Raw genomic sequence first — 17,670 nt, 5'->3', positions numbered from 1 at the left:
AGATCATTAATGTACACTACAAACCGCAAGGGACCCAAACCGAACCCTGCGGTACACCACCGGACACAGCCTTCCAGTCACAAAAACAACTTTCGACCATCACCCTCTGCCTCCTGCTACTAAGCCAATTTTGAATCCAATTTGCCAAATTACCCTGGATCCCATGGGCTCTTACCTTCTTGACCAGTGTCCCATGCAAGACCTTGTCAAAAGTTTCACTGAAGTCCATGTAGACTACATCAACTACACTACCCTCATCTACACACCTAGTCACCTCCTCGAAAAATTTAATCAAATTTGTTAGACATGATCTCCCCCTTACAAAGCCATGCTGACTATCCTTAACTAATCCTTGCCTTTCCTGGTGGAGATTAATTCTGTCCCTCAGAATTTTTTCCAAAAGTTTCCCTACCACTTATCCCCACCACCCTTCTTGAATTAGGAGAGCGAACATTAGCTGTCCTCCAGTCCTCGGGCACCTCTCCTGAGGCTAGAGAGGATTTGAAAATTAATGTCAGGGCTTAAGGCCATTAAAACCGCTAATACCTCTCCCCTCTCAATGCTAATTTGTTCAAGTATATCACAGTTCCCCTCCCTGATTTCTTTACCTACATCATCCTTCTCCATCATGAATGCAGATGCAAAATACTCATTTAAACCTCACCTATGTCTTCCGGCTCCTCACACAGATTGCCACTTTGGTCCCTATTGGCCCTATTCTTTCCCTGGTTATCCTCTTGCCCATAAAATACTAACAAAACGCTTTTGGATTTTCCTTTACTTTACCTGTCAGTGTTTTTTTTCATGCCCCCTCTTCGCTTTCCTAACTGCTTTCTTAAGTAACCCCCTGCACTTTATATACTCCTCTAGGTCTTCCGCTGTTTTGAGCCCTCAGCATCTACCATAAGCTTCCCTTTTTTCCCTTATCCAATCCTGTACATTCCTCGACATCCAGAGTTCCCTGGAGTTGTTAGTCCCACCCTTCACCTTTACGGGAACATGTTAGCCCTGCACTCTCATTATTTTCTTTTTGAATGACTCCCACAGCTCTAATGTAGATTTTCCTACAAGTAGCTGCCCCCAGTCCACTTTGGCCAGATCCTGTCTTATCATATTAAAATTGGCCTTCCCCCAATTCAGAACCTTAATTTCTGGTCTATCTTTGTCCTTTTCCATAACTACCTTATTTCTTATTGAGTTATGGTCACTACCACCGAAATGCTCCTCCATTGACACTCCTACCATTTTGTTCCCTAAAATTAGGTCCAGCACTGCCCCCTCTCTTGTAGGACTTTCTACGCGCTGGCTCAAAAAGCTCTCCTGGATACATTTTAAGAATTCCACCCTCTCTAAGCCTTTCACACTTTGTCTATCCCAGTTAATATTGGGGAAGTTGAAATCCTCTACTATTATTACCCTATTATTTTTACACTTCACTGAGATTTGCCTACATATCTACCCTTCTATCTCTCTCTGATTGTTTGTATATATACATATATATATATAGTTCTATGGTACACCGCCAGTAATGTGATTGCTCCCTTTTTTTTTTACGTTCTACCCATTTGGCCTCATTTAAGGAACATTCTAAAGTATCATTCCTCCTTATTGCAGTAATTGACTCCTTGATCAATACTGCGACACCACCTTCTCTTTTCCACCATCCGTTTCCCCCCCGCCGTGTCACCTGAAGATCCTACACCCCAGAATATTGAGCTGGCAGTCCTGCCGCTTCCTCAACCATGTCTCCGTGATAACAATGATATCATACCCCATGTGTTAATCAGCACCCTCAGCTCATCTGCCTTACTTACAAGGCTCCTTGCATTAAAATAAATGCCATCCAGCCTTGCCATGTCCCCTTGTAGCATAACTTGACTATGTATGCTCTGCCTTCCAGACTAACTTGGTTTTTCGCCTATACTTGTATACTATGCCTGTACATCGCCCCCTACTATACCTCCACTCAGTACCCCATCCCCCTGCCAAATTAGTTTAAACCCCCACCAACAGCACTAGCAAATTCCCCCCCACAAGGTTGTTAGTCCTGTTCCAGTTGAGGTGCAACCAGTCAGACTTGTACAGGTCCCACCTTCCGCAGAAACAGATGCAGTGATCTAGAAGTCTAAAGCCCTCCCTCCTGTACCAAGTCTTCAGCCATGCATTCATCTGCTCTATCTGCCTATTCCTATACTCACTAGCACGTGACACCGGGAGTAACCCAGAGATTACAAACTTTGAGGTCCTGCTTTTCAATCTGCTACCTAGCTCCATAAATTCTTGATTCAGGGCCTCATCCTGCTTTCTACAATGTGAACCACAATCTCTGACAGTTCGCACTCCCCCTCCAGCCAATGCTCAAGCTCCGAAACCCAGTGCCCAAGTTGGTCACCTGGTGGCACTTCCTGCAGATGTGGTCATCCAGGCTGCCAGGAGCAATAAGACTTCCCACATTCTGCAGGCCGTGCAACACACGGGACTGAGCTCCCCTGCCATACCTTTAGTTAAAATACTCCTACCCTAAATTTAAGCCAAGTAAAAAATTATTTAAGTTTATTTTTTTAAAACAAAAGCTGGAACTCTTACCTTTCCTTAATGTAGCTTTTAAGTGGAGAAAAACAACTTACTCACCACCTACCAATCAGCTCTCTGCTTTGCACTGATATCACGTTCATCAGCCTTTTCGAATTCTGAAGGGGTTCCTGTTTTATCTCCTGAACTCTCGCTGTTTTAACCCCCAACCTCTCACTGTTTTATCTCTGCAACTCTAGCTGTTTTATCTCCTGAACTCTCGCTCTTGGAAGAGGCCTGCATGTTTACAGTTCTAAGATGAACTTATGACCTTTTTAAAAAAATCCCAGGTTAGCACCCAGATGACCACATCATGCCAGGTCCTTCCATTTTGTAAAAGAAAACTTCAGTCTTGAGACATATGATTCTAAAGCTACCACCGTGCTAAATGAGATAGATTTTGAACAGATCCAGCAGCTCAAAACTGGGCCTCCATGAGGTGCTATAGGCCATCAGCAGCCAGCAGAATTGTATTCAGTCTCATGGTCTGGCATATCTCCCCCCTCTACCATTACTATCAAACCAGGGGACCTGAAGTTCAGTGAAGAGTGCAGGAGGGCACGCAAGGAGCAGCATCAGGCGCACCTAAATATGAGGTGCCAACCTGGTAAAGCTACAACACAGGGCGATCTGCATGCCAAACAGCATGCAATAGACAGAGCTAAGAGATCCCACGACCAACTGATCAGATCTTAGCTCTGCAGTCCTGCCACATCCAGTCATGACTGGTGGTGGACAATGAAACAACTAACAGGAGATAAAAGCAAAATACTGCAGATGCTGGAAATCTGAAACAAAAACAGAAAACACTGGAAAAACTCAGTAGGTCCGGCAGCATCCATGGAGAGAGAAACAGAGCCAATGCCTCAGGTCCATATGACTCTTCTTCAGAGCAGGAGGCGGTGGTTCCACAAGTACCCCAGCCTCAATGATGCAAAAGATAAGGCTGAAGCATTTACAAACATCTTCAACCAGAAGTGTCATGGATGATCCATCTCAGCCTCCTCCGGAGGTCCCCAGCATCATAAATGCCAGTCTTCAGCCAATTCGATTCACTCCACATGATATAAAGAAACAGCTGAAGGCACTGGATACTGCAAAGGCTATGGGCCCTGACAATATTCTGGCAATAGTACAGAAGACTTGTGCTCCAAAACTTGCCGCACCCCTAGCCAAGCTGTTCCAGTACAGCTACAACACTGGCATCTACCCGGCTATGTGGAAAATTGTCCAGGTATGTCCTGTACACAAAAAGCAGGACAAATCCAACCCAGCCAATTACCGCCCCATCAGTCTACTCTCCATCATCAGTAAAGCGATGGAAGAGGTCATTGACAGTGCTATCAGTGGCACTTCTGCAGCAATAACCTGCTCACTGACACTCAGTTTGGGTTCCGCCAGAGACAATAAGCTCCTGGCCTAATTACCACATTGGTCCAAACATGGGCAAAAGAGCTGAACTCAAGAGGTGAGGTGAGAGTGACTGCCCTTGACATCAAGGTAGCATTTGACTGATTGTGGCATCAAGGAACCCTAGCAAAACTGAAGTCAATGGGAATCGGGAGGGAAGGAAACTCTTCACTGGTTGGAGTCATACCTTAGCACAAAGCAAGATGGTTGTGATTGTTGGAAGTCAACCATCTCAGTCGCAGTGCATCACTGCAGGAGTTCTTCATGGTAATATCCTGGGTCCAACCATCTTCAGCTGCTTCACTAATGACCGTCCCTCCATCATAAGGTCAGGAGTGGGGATGAAAGCAAAATACTTTCTGATGCTTGCTGATGATTGCATAGTGTTCAGCACAATTTGCGACTCCTCAGATACTCAAGCAGTCCATGTCCAAATGCAGCAAGACCTGGACAACATTCAGTCATAGGCTGATAACCATCAACCGTCTTCCCTTGACATTCAATGGCTTTACCATCACTGAATCTGCCACTATCAACCCCCTGGGGGTTACCATTGACTAGAAACTGAACTGGATCAGCCATATAAATACTGTGGCTAAAAGAGCAGGTCAGCGACTGGGAATTCTGCAGCAAGTAACTCACCTCCTGACTCCCCAAAGCTTGTCCAGCATCTACAAAGCACAAGTCAGGAGGGTGATGGAATACTCTCCACTTGCCTGGATGAGGGCAGCTCCCTCAACACACAAGGAGCTCGACACCATCCAGGACAAAGCAGCCCACTTGATTTGCACCCCATCCACCACGTTTAACATTCACTTCCTCCACCACCAATGCATAGTGTAACAGCGTGTACAATGTACAAGGTACACTGCAGCAAATCACCACGGCACGGGGACTGAGACACCTGCCTTTATCTTGTGCAGAAAGGTTTCACATCTGAGTGACAAGAACACTGCTCATTAGAACAAGGAGCCATAGGCAGGGAGACATTCTTAGCAGTTTATTGACAATAGTGAACAGTACGTACAGTGATTAGCACCTGTGCCCAGGCTGTGCAACCAATTCTTCTTAACTCTCCTAACCTGCCGCTACGTCTTGTTGCTCCCCAGACATCCACAGCAGAGGTGGAGGTAGCCTGCTGACTGCGACGCCCTGTCAGTGATGTCCTTGGTGGACGTCCTCTGGAGGGCCGGGACTTGGAGGGCCCCGGCCTGCTTCCAGGGTCCTGCTGTTTGTCAGTGGCACCCTCCTCAGCCTGTGGAGCTGGAGCTGCTGAGGTCACAGGCAGAGGGGATTCGGATGAGACGCTCCCAGAGTCACCTGAATGGATGGCTCCAGAGAGTGCACCTGCTGATCCTCCTTCCCATGGGTGCCCAAGGGCCCCAGGCCTGACCACTTGAAGAGCAGGGGTAACTGGAGTGAGATCAAGCTGCCTGGCACCTCTCGCATACACACTGATGGAAGCCAACTATGCCATCACAGTGATGGAGTTGAGCCTGCACAGCTGTGCAGAAGCGACGTCCTGGACCAAGGTCTCCATGGTGGCTGCCAACCTACCAGTGTTGACCTCGGTGTGTTGGCATATCGGCGCTATCATCTCAGGGTGAAGGTGGAGGGACTCCTCCATCGTGCCTTGCAATCTGAGGAGTGCAGTGGACATCCCTTCCTGATGTTCCCCAGTTTGCCTTTGCAGCTCCAGCAACTGTGACATGACCGACTCCAGTGGCTTGTTGCCTGACTCGGACTCAGCAAATTTCCAGTCTCCAGCAGTCCCCTGGGTGCTAGGGACCTGGGAAGTCCCTGCCGTCACCTGCTGTGGATCAGACAATGCGACGTGTTCACCAGATTGTGATCCTGAGGCTACTCTAAAGCTAGATCCCACTGAGGTGTGTGCCTCAGCACTGGTGGAGGGCGTGGGTGAGCACTGTGACAGGTCTTCAAGGAAGGTGCCTTCAGATTCCTCTTCAGAGGTTTCTTCGGGACTTGATTGGAGGCATTGGGTCATGGACTCTGTCAGCTCTTTCCCCGATGTGCCTGCAGAACCAATGGGAGATAATTAGTGCATGGCAGCGGCCTGTGAAACAGGAAACATCACTCACAGCATGGTTGTCTGATGGATGTTGCACTGCTGGATCCTCACTTGGTAGAGCATTACCGACCTCACAGGACCAGTCCAGGTCATCACCAGGCAGCTGGATGGCTCTGTTTTCAAAGTCCCTGATGACCTTGATTTCAGGCATTCCTCCACCGGTCTGCGACCTCTCCCTATTGTTATGTGCCAGCTTGTCCTGCATGAATAGTGATGGAGAAAGTGTAGGCAGGACGCCTGCCAGGCCAGATAATAACTATGTCTGGCATGTGTGGGTGGTGAGTGGTCCCGTGGACGAGATGAGGACAATGACGGTGAGTGTGAGAGAGTGGATGGTGATGCCCCTTGAACTGGCAGTGAGTGAGATCCCTGTGGATGTGTGATGGGTTTGTGAGTGTGTGAGTTGACAGTGATGAGAAGAGCAACTTACCCTGGCAAAATAGAGATCATCATTCATCCTCTTGCAGCACTCGGTGGCTGTCCTCTTTTGAAGGGCATTGGCGCTGACCACCGCTGCCACCACCTCCCAAGCATGGTTAGTCACGCCGCTGCCCATCCTACGGCCAGAGCAGGGGATAGGGGACATCCCAGCGGGAATCCACAGCATCCAAAAGGCGTTCCAGTGACGCATCACTAAACCTGGGGGCTGCAGTCTTTTTGCCTTTCATGGACATCTTCCTTGCAGCAGTTGTGGGCTAGGGGCACTGAGACGTGTGCGCGTGGCTGGGCTTTTAATATGGCGCCCGGTGTATTGAAGCAGCGAGGTGATGACGGGTGGGCAAACGTGTGCCTGCCCACCATGGAAATGGTGTGTTTCCCAGGAATACATAAATAACGTGGTGGGTTTGGGACGATGTGGAGTGAAAACTGCTACCACACTTAGTGGAAATCTGGGGCGATTCTGCCCGTTGACGTAGTGGTAATGTCACTGGAATAGTAATCCAGAGGCCCAGGCTAATGGCCCATGGCAGCTGGTGGAATTTAAATTCAATTAATAAAATCTGGAATTAGAAGCTAGTCTCAGGAATAGCGACCCATGAAACCATTGTCGATTGTCCTATCTAGTTCACTAATGTCCTTTAGGGAAGGAAATCTGCCGTCCTTACCTGTTCTGGCCTACAAGTGACTCCAGACCCACAGCAATGTTTCTGATTCTTCTCTGCCCTCTGAAATGGCCCAGCACTCATTTCATGGGTGATTAGGGATGGGTAACAAATGCTGGCCTTGCCAGTGACACATACATCCATGAAAGAATACACCTTCAGAAGGGCAATTAGGGATGGGCAATAAATTCTGGATTAGCCAGCAACACCCATATCGCATGAAGGAATAAACAAGTCTTGTGCATTCCTCTTCAGTTGCTTGTAGAAGCCTTCCATTTTCAATTTCAACTGTTGTAAAATAATTATTCTCTTTCTCCATCTTGGTTATATCCCTCTAATCTTCCTTCAATAACCTCCTTCAGCAAGTTCTCATGCCTTTGAGGATGACCAATCCTACCCTGTTGCCTTTTCTTGATTGTATTCACTGTCAATCTTTCCTCCTCCCCCATCCTGAGAACTTCTTCATTGATCTTGTGTTCTCTCCAACTGACTCAACTCACCCATCTTCAGAACCACATTTCATGGCTTTCTAGTCTTTGGATGTCCACTTTTCTCAACCTCCATTTCTACCCTGAACAGCAAGGCACTCCAAATCACAGTCTTGGTAATTGTTTTCTTAAGATCTCTACTTTCAGGGCATTGTGGCAAATTACACAATTAGATGGTGCTCAAAGGGCAGCACTAATGCACAGGCCTATCATTTTCTTTGCTTCAAATAGACAACGGTGATTTTTAAGTACCCAATTTCACTTTGCTACTCATTATTAGTGAAAATTGTAACACTTGTATTTACATTGGGCCTGACTTTACTGTGGCTGATGAACTTGCCCATGCCCATTTAATGTACTGGACGTTGCTGTAAATTAAAGACCCAAACAGTAAGGCATTCTCTACAAGAAATCTGGGACTTGTATGAACAGGGCAAGCAACTGTGTATCTCTGTAACTAATCAGATTTAAGCATGGCTAATGGACGATGCAGAGTGATCCAGGAAGTGACAGTTAAAATATTTTACTCAATGACAAATCAGGCAAGGATGCTAAATATAAAGGGAAGGAAAGATTGGATTAAGAGAGAGGGTGAGAGATAAAAGAGTCAGAAGTACATTTTTAAAAAATCAACAAGTGTTTACATCTGCTCGAATTACACATCACACTTGTAAAATTAATTTTCAGCACAAGACAGGTAGATTGGTAGTAATTAAGATTTAGCACACTGTTAAAAGAGATACTCAGACTGAAATGGACAAGCCCTAACTTTCTGTGGTGGCTTTAGCCTTTATCTATGATGCAAGTGTTGGAAATTCCTGCTGTCCAATACATTTGAATGGGGAGCCAGATGGTCAAATGCCATTTTCAAGCTGTTTATGGAGGAGTGGTACATTTCAGACAGCTAGATTTTCTAGATTTTCTAGATTTTCATGTTTAAACAAGTGTCTGCTTTTGTCTAAATTTGCTGACAGGTTTGTGCATAGATAACTGTTAGCCTCATGCTTATTTTTTTACAGTAAATTTTAGCCTATCATGTCTTTTACAGCAAATTACCCCTTAAGCATTTGACAAAACAAATTTCTTCTTAAAATGCATTGACTATCATTATGTAATAAAGCACTAGCCCTTTCTGTACTGGTAACATTCTCCAACCAACAATAATACTGATCAGTTAATCTGTTTTTGAAGGCGATGGTTAGATTGGAAATGTCGGCCAAGACATCAGATTTGCCAGGTCCAATCACTAGTCCTGGACTCATAATTGCACACATTGAAACTAAAAAGTGAAGCCTAAAGCTATTCAGTTGTTGACTGGATACACAAAGAGGTGAGAAAATTGGAACAAAAATTAAAAGGAAAATGTTTCCTTAGGAGAGTGAATTATGAGAATATTCATTCAAATTGCTTAAAAAGTGCGTGTTACCCTTGTATAAAATCAAATACTTATATGCAAATCTATCAACTCTAATTGCAAACTCTCAACATTATCAAATAATTACATTTTTCCAGTTATGAAGATACATTTTTGTTATCTTAATTCATTCTGATACCTGTTTACATCTGAGCTGATAGTCACTTCACCCAGCATAATGTATGTTTAAGGAAGTAGGTGAAGACCTTAATTAAAAATGGAACAGATCTGCACTAAAGGGTCACACTGAGGTTTGCACAAGGATTCGAGGTATTTTAATCTTTTTTGGATAATATCCAGATCAATACATCCCATTATACCAAGGCTGCGTCTCACATAAGACAAATGCAGATTTTCTTACAAGTGGATGTTGCAATTACTTTTTTTTTAAATATTCATGTGATGCTGATTTAAAATAGAATCCTTTATACAATAGTTTTCCCCAAATTGCATTTGCATGGACTATTTGTTTCTTGGTTTCACACAGAAAAGGGACTGCTTAAAATCTAAAATTGAATTTTGAGCAGGATTAACAACACTCCAGGGACGACTTTTAATAGTGACAGATGAACTTATGTAGAACAGCAAACAGGATCTGTCTGACCTAAACTGCAAACTTTTGTGTTTTACACTACTCCTCAAAAAGGCTTCCCCCCCCTACCCCCTGTTATTAAAAATAGATCCACATCCTGTAAGCTGAAAGTTTCAGAAAATGAACTGTCATTTTGAAAAAGGTCATTCTGTTTTTCTTCTGATTGAAAGTTAATTGCAGAAAAATTGTAGGAAAATCCTGCCTGCATTACAGTTCATCCCTCACCTGTGGTGTTACTTGGAATGAGGTAAAAGATGTACAGCCACAATTCAGAAGAGCTCAACACAGAAACTGCTTAACTAGAAATAAGCAGCACCTATTAAAGACATTTATTAGTTTAGTACTTTTTTGAAACATTGAACAAAAACAAAAATTGGACTGGCCTTGAAAACAGGCACATGGATCTCAATGTGGGAACACCCCATGCCCGTAGGTTCCATTGCAAGCTTTCTTCTGCCTGTCAATTAAAATTATTGCAGCGTACAGCTTGAGCAGAGGACTCAAAACCGTGGGAGACTAGCATGTTAAGTCTTGCCGGCACTACTTAAAGGGGGCCTGCATTGTGACAGGTGCTAGATGTCATTATAAAGTGATTTTGGCATAAGGAACACTCAATAATGGCAGGAAATAGCAGAGAGGGGCTCCAAGATTTTCCGATGCAACACTGGAGGCCTGGGTGCAGAATCTGGAGAAGACTAGAGATGTCATCAATCCACAGGGAGCCAGGATACTGCATATTGACTTGGACGTTACATTGTATAAGGCTCCACAGCAGCTGCATGTTGAGGGGGCGGATTACTTCTCAGTTGTGATACATTTCAAAGTTGACATGAGACACCGGCAAAGCGATGTGCTTGCAGTCCAATGGCACCCAAAGCATAGGAAATCTCGGGAAGCCGGGTTCTCATGCTGCCTGCTTCTGTTTGAGAAGAAAGAATGAAATATATTCAACTCCCACATAATACAGAGTTTCAGTGACCACCCTTAAGCAAAAGTAGATGCCAAACTGGGAGAAGTTGCAAATATTGCCTGCTCCGTCCTGGAAGGAGCCAGCTACATAAAGGTTCATTGCCACAGCCACTGGCAATATTATTCTGACCCTGCTCTGAGATTGTGGTTGTGACCACAGTAGGTGGCAGATTTCAGAAAGGATAGCCTTAGTCAAGTGGAGAAGTCTGACACCCTGAGATTCCGGGAGGAGAATTGCTCCCTAAAGACCCTGGGCATCTCTGCCCTCTTGCTGAGGGCTCTTCTTCCCTTCCTCCTCCTCCTTCCAGCAGCTTGTCCTGTTCTGTTTGACCTCCACTCATTCTCTCAGCCATATTGTATTCCAAAGGGAATATCGACTAGTGCACTCATATCTGAGAGAAAGTGGTTTGTGCAGAGTCTTTGATAAAGTCTTTCAACATGTGCCATAGCACTCCCTGTAGGCTTCAACAACTTTAAACCACTCTGTAAACCACCAAACATTTATACAATCACAGCAAGAGCCAGTCAAAAACAATTAGCAAGTAACCTGAAAATAGTTGATGATCCCTTTAAATAGCTGGGGGATGTCCTTCCTTCTACTGGGGGAATGCGTTCAGCTGTGTTAGGTTAAGGGTTGAGCTCCAAAATAGTGATGCTGGCATCAAGTCAGTGTTACATGTTGCTGGACTTCAGGATCTGCCAAACTCTGCATCCTTCCAGTGGGTGCTTCCTTCTTGCCTGCAAATGCCCTCACCAAAAATAGCGTTCAGTGTGGCTGACATCAGAAGTGTGTACATGCACTGCAGATGCCATTTTAGCAGAAAAATAGCACTCATAGTTCCAAAATAATGGATGCTAAGGAGCCAAATTTCAACATTTTTTTATTTACGTAAGAATACTTCTCACCGATCTCACAGGTTTTGTTTCTCCTTTCTTCCCCAACAATATTTTTCAAGTATCAGCGATTTTACTGCATCTTTAAAGTCCTGCATGCAAGGAACTATTTTTTTCAAATAAATGTGTATTTTCATTTATCCCAGTTTTTAGATCCCTGGTCTCTTTAGACTCTCACCCAACCATTCACTGCAGGTCAACTGGAAATGTGGGAGCAATAAGCTCATATGGTTAATGAGGGATAAAGAGCAGGAGAGTGCAGCCTTCTGCTGTTATGGAATGATCATTTTAAGAAGCATAACCAGGTGTATTGAAATTAATTTCTTGAGGAAATAAAGCTTAGTGAAATCTAACTGGAGTACTCTACCATTAAAGTTACTGGGTTACCATGTTAAAAAAATGTTGACAAGTATATTTATTTTATAGCTGGCAGTACTGGGAATAGCTTAAAAGATAGCCCAAGAAACTGTGGCTGAAAGGCTTTCAACTGATAGAAATGTTCAAATCAATAAAAACTCCATGCGATTAGAGCACAGCCATTGTTAATCCAGCAACTGGTATACATTAAGGCAGGAATGCACTGCAATGATTGTCTTGTATAATATAAGTGTTTCTTTGGGACAGAACTTCATCCATTTGGCACACCAGATTGTGCTTACTGATGCAGAGATTTAGCGCATAGCGACACACCTCAGTTGCCTTAGAAGGATACAACAGCATCCACAGGTATAGGAATTTAACTCTTACCCAACCAAATACTTCAGGATTTCTTTTTACTTATTGGGCAGGATGTTTACCTTGTCGGGTGGGCCCGGGAGCGGCTGCGAAACTGACCACTGCCTGCGATCGGGCTCCGATCGTGATTTCACGATTAACGGCCAACCAGCGTGCATCGCGCTGCAACGCTCAGCACTGCCTGTGTGCGGTGATGGGGGGAGGGGGAAGTCGAAGCATGCGCACGGGTGCACTCACAGAAAGCTCCCTGAAGGCACAGAGTGGCCTCAGGGAGCTGAAGATTTTTAACATTAAGAATAAACAATTGAAAAATAAGGAAAACGTGTCCCCTCATGTGACTCTGTCACATGAGCAGGGACATGTTAAAAATGAGTTTTAAAAGTTTTTTTTTAAATCACTGTTGGAAACCTCATCCCACGCTGCCGCCTCTTGCGCGCCCGCCGAGCGAAATATCGAGAGCGCATGATGACGTCCGGACGCTCGACTGACGTCATCGCGCACTATTTTTCTCCCGTTCAGGTCAGGAACACGCCCGCCCGATGAGGGAAAGATTCTGCCCATTATTCTCAATGGTTAGCCTTTTTGTTGAGAGATTAGTTAAGAGGAACGGGCACCTGATTTGGGAGTAATGGGATGATCAGGGTCACGGAATGAACCCAAATCTATTTGATCTTTACATCATTAGTTATTCAATCGTCTGTCCTTGTTGAGGTTCTGCAACTAAAATGGAGAAGCATTGGTCCTCAATGTGCTCACTTTCTACAGACCAGACATTACAGAGCACATCAAAAGCAGGCTCATAGTGCATTGATGACATATCCTTTTTGCAGTGAGAGAAGTCTTCTCACCAGTATTTTTTGTAAAGTAATTATATTCTCCTCCAACTCTATAACCATCTCAGAACTCATGCCTATCACTCCCTGATAGCTTTGCCATTCACACAACACTGAAATGTCGTCTGTCCCAGCAGTGGTGGATACACAGCGAGTGTCCTGGAAGTGGTAGTGTCTTTTAAAAAATTGAATGCAATTTGGATAGAGGTCTCAACCTAACAGACAGCATTCTGATTCCACAGGAGTATGAGAATATATATAGCTTCTAAAAGTAATTGGCAGGATCTCCATGTAGTTCTTTAATAAACTCTACTATTAAACGCAATCCATGGAAGAATACGTTAGGCGTATTATAGCTAATATCTAAAGATAATTAGGACATTATTTGGTACAATTGGCAGAAGAATGTGGACAACTGCAATAAAAAACTCATTTTACAAGCAAAGTAAATGAGAGTACAGTGTGCAGGTTCATAAACTGCCACTATTAGTTCATATTTACTTTCTGATTAGCATCTAATGGAAATATATATTCTGCAATGTCATGTTGACACCTATGACCTACAGTGGATTCAAATATAAAGTGCAACAGAGCATATTGTCCCATTTTCTATCATAAAACAAAACACTGGTATATTAATGTAACCATAAAAATACTTACATTAATTAAATCTAAGCTTCTGATTAACTAAACCACATTCATTTATTCATGGTAAGACCAACTGAAAATTTTCAGGATACAGGAAAACAATTAAAACTAATCCAACACTTTTAACTGTCAAACGGAAAGCAAGAATAGTTACTTCAAATAAATGACAAAGTGCTGAACCATCTAAAGTATTGATAATACAGGGGAGATGGTGGCGTAATGATAATGAGACTGGACTAGCAATCCAGGGGCCCAGGCTAATGCTCTGGTTCGAATCCCACCACAGCAGCTGGTGGAATTTAAATTCACTCAATGAAAACTGGTCATGAAACTATCATTGATTGTTGTAAAAACCCATCTGTTCCCACTAATGTTCTCTAGGGACATCTTTACCTGGTCTGGCCTATGTGACTCCAGATTCATAGTAATGTGGTTGATTCTTAACTGCCCTCTGAAATGGCCTAGCAGGTTTCTCTCAGCTCAAGGGGCCAATTGTTCGTAATGTTTCTTTGATTGTATTGAAGTACCTCAGAGTGCAACAAGATCTAGGTAGAAAATGTGAATACCATTGCACTTTCTGTAATGACCATTTTTGAAATGTCGGTAATGATCCTTTGATTGTATTGAAGCACCTCAGGGTGCAACATGATCTATGTAGAACACTTGAAAATTATTACACTTTCTGTGATGGCCATTTTGAAATATTTTGTAATGTTCTTCCAGATATTTTATGAATAAGGCACATTTTTGCAGACAAAAAATTAGGGATGGGCAACAAGTGCTGGTCTTGGCAGCAACACTCACATCCCATGAAAGAATACATTTATTAAAAGTCTGTTTTGTGCTGGTATAGGGTTTCTATTAAAGTATTCAACTCTAGCCCCATGCTTTAATTCGGTCGCTGTCCATATTCCGTGATAAAACTTTGTAAATCATTCAGGCCAAGTTTTACTTAGCACTGATAATTTATTAAGTGAATGACAAAGTATAGTACTGCTTTAGTAACTACAGCAATTTCTGCTAGAGTGTCTAGCCTTTCAAAAAAAGTGTTTTATACCTTACATTTTGTCATTTTAACCACTTGCCAAAAAATGTGTATTTCATTAAAAGTCAGTGAACTTTATGGTAAGGCCCCGCCCCGGCCTCAATGTTTCCCCCCAGCGGCAGCAGCCAGAATCATTCCTCCCAAACCTCTACCTTCCTCTCCCACAAGGATCGCCACACGTAGGCCAGGATGAAAGCCGCTTCATCCTTTCAGGTGTCACTTTTTACCTCTGAGTTTGAAGGTTGTGAGTTCTAGCTCCAGTCCAGAATACTGTGCCCTGTCTGGTCACATTCTGGGCCTGGAAAAAGTTCAGAGGTGTGCCACTAGATTAATAATATTGCTTAAACCATTTAGCTATCATGATAGGCTCAGGGAGCTAAATTCCTTTACTCTGGAAAAGCATAGGCTTCAGAAAGACTCACTTGAAGTTATACAAAATGATGAAGGGACTAGACTGTGTACATGTGGAGATATTAATTATTTGAATTAGCTAAGCTAGGGAAAACGAGGGAGCATGTGTGCAAGTTACATAATCATAGCGCTAGGTTAGGTGTCAGACGCTTTCTTTTACACAGTGGGTCATTGGCCTTTGAAATAGGTTGCTGACTCATGCAGATTCACAACCAATATTCAAAAGTTAGACAACCTCCTAGCTGGAGGAGCTTGAAATTGTTGCACACAAAAGGTAGGTGCTATGTTGGTAATGAATCTCATGGCCATGGTTATCTCCGAGAACTAATTTTTGATCATCTTCAGAGATCCCCTTTGAATTAGCTTAGGGCTTTTAAAAAAAAACAATCCTGGATAGGACAAATGTAATGGACTTGCGGGTGTATGTCTGTCTGTCTGTGTGCTATGTTCTCACTCTCATTTGAGAATTTGGTTTTTTTTTGTATCGCAGATGCATTGGTTGGTGCCTTTATTGGCATTATCTTTGCCTACCTTGCCTACAGACAACACTATCCATCACTGAATCACACAGAATGCCACAAACCACATGTCTGCCTCATGGTTCAGGTATCAGCTGAACAGGAAGAAGCTTCCACTCCAGACAAAGCTACCAGCCTGGCTCTACAGGGATTAAACGAAGGCCCTGTATGACTACACTTCTGACATGGACAATTATTCCTTCTAACATTCCGCATAAATCAAAACAAAATCTATTTAAAGAAACAAATTTAAAAATCCATTCTATATCACTATCATGTACTTTCGTCCTTCATATGTGCACTCAAAAGCAAACTTTGAAAGTAAAATAGGTTGTTACAAAAGTGACATGCATGTATGCCATCTGAGATAAGAAATTCATTTTCAAAAGGTTATCAGATATTAAACAATGTGCATTAAATGCATAGCAAATCAGAAAAATGGTTTTGAATGAAAAGTAATTACAGTGTAAGATTGAAGTAGCAGAATGGTTTTTGCACAATATTGGAAAGAAAATGGTTTAATTAAATATAATTACAGTGTGGACAGTATGAAGAGATCATGTATAAAGTCTTGATTAAAATGTAATTAAAATCTTTGATGGATGCAGTGAAATTAATATTGTGAAACGATTATAGAAGGTTGCATTGGGGATGTAATTGTAAATGACAGGAAGTGAGATAGAAGTACTAATCTGAAAAACTGTATTGAAATTTCATTTTTCTAGGCTGGACTTATGTGGTATTGTTCATTAAACTTGAAATTGTTCAAAAATGTGTTTTTTTGCATACATCTTTCATCAGTTGTTTTATCAAGCTATAATAGCATTTTGTCTTTAAGTTGAAAGTTTGATTTAATATTGTATGATTTTATATGTCACCTAACTGCCCTATACTACCTGATGTAGATGTATTGCCTGGTCTTTTACCTTTTGTGAACACAACATGTAAGTATTGTGGACTACTTTTTAACCTTTATTTAGCTATTTAGATCTCGCTTCTGAGATTAATCTTCAACTTCTAGACAAGATAATGGAGCTAAATTTGATAGCCCCCAAAAGCAGGCGCAGGTATTGCGATGGGCAATTAACCCCCATGCCTTCTGATTGGAATACAGGCAGCACAACAACTTTGCATTGCTTGCCTGCTCATTTGAATGATCTCTGTGTCGAACCAGTACTAAACGGAGACAAATATTACAGCTAAACTGCTAACCCCTTAAAGGGTAAGGGGGGATGTGGGGGAAAGGTGAATTGTACCTGGAGCAGACACTTGGATTTGTGGTTGAAGGAAATTTAACCTGGGAAAGAGTGAGGAATGGCACAACAGGGGAGAGAAGTTTTTCAGACATTCCACTGGGGGTCTTGGTGGAGGAATTAGAAAGGGGAGGTGTCCTGTGTCTCCAGAAGGGGAGGAAGCCCTCCAGACACACACTCAAAAGGCAGTGGAAGTAAGTAGCCATAGAAGTCAACTCCATGAACCAAGCCTCAAAAAATCTGGGGCAGCATTTTCCAGTCGGTGAGCAGGAGCGGGGCCCACTCGCCGATGCGCAAAATGACACGGGGTGATGTTGGGCGTGCGTCCTGATGTCAACCCGCGTCATTTAGATTCTCAGCTCGGCAGGCACATGGCCGAGTCGGCTGTGCACCCACCGACCTGTCAATGACCATTAAGGCCATTAACAAAGTAACTAAAGTGATTAATGGATCTGCCCATCCAAACTTAAGGTTGACGGGCAGGCGAAGAGCCCAGGCGGCCTTCCGATAAAGCATGAAACCTCATCCAAGGGCGGGAGAAGGTTTCATGAGGGACTTAAAATGTTCAGAAAATTTATAAATAAAAGTAATGGACATGTCCCAGCTCATGCGACAGTGCCACATGAGGGGACATGTCAGGAAAATTTTTTCTTACCTTTAATAAATTTTTAAAAGTTCAACCGATCTCCCTGAGGCA

At 43.2% G+C, this 17,670-nt stretch overlaps 1 protein-coding gene across 1 annotated transcript in view; it reads left to right on the top strand.

Annotated features, from left to right (window-relative positions):
• Window positions 1–16,492, top strand: part of plpp4 (phospholipid phosphatase 4) — a 253,224-nt gene extending 236,732 nt beyond the window's left edge. The window contains exon 7 of the mRNA XM_078564769.1: window positions 15,693–16,492. Coding sequence (XP_078420895.1) covers window positions 15,693–15,892 — 200 coding nt within the window. The 3' untranslated portion in view covers window positions 15,893–16,492. The remainder of the gene's footprint in view (window positions 1–15,692) is intronic.
• Window positions 16,493–17,670: the final 1,178 nt, after the last annotated feature.

The sequence above is a fragment of the Cetorhinus maximus genome, chromosome 20, assembly GCF_964194155.1.
Source record: "Cetorhinus maximus chromosome 20, sCetMax3.hap1.1, whole genome shotgun sequence".
Taxonomy (NCBI): domain Eukaryota; kingdom Metazoa; phylum Chordata; class Chondrichthyes; order Lamniformes; family Cetorhinidae; genus Cetorhinus; species Cetorhinus maximus.
Note: the sequence above shows the minus strand (reverse complement) of the source record. Positions and strands in the feature narration are given on the sequence as shown.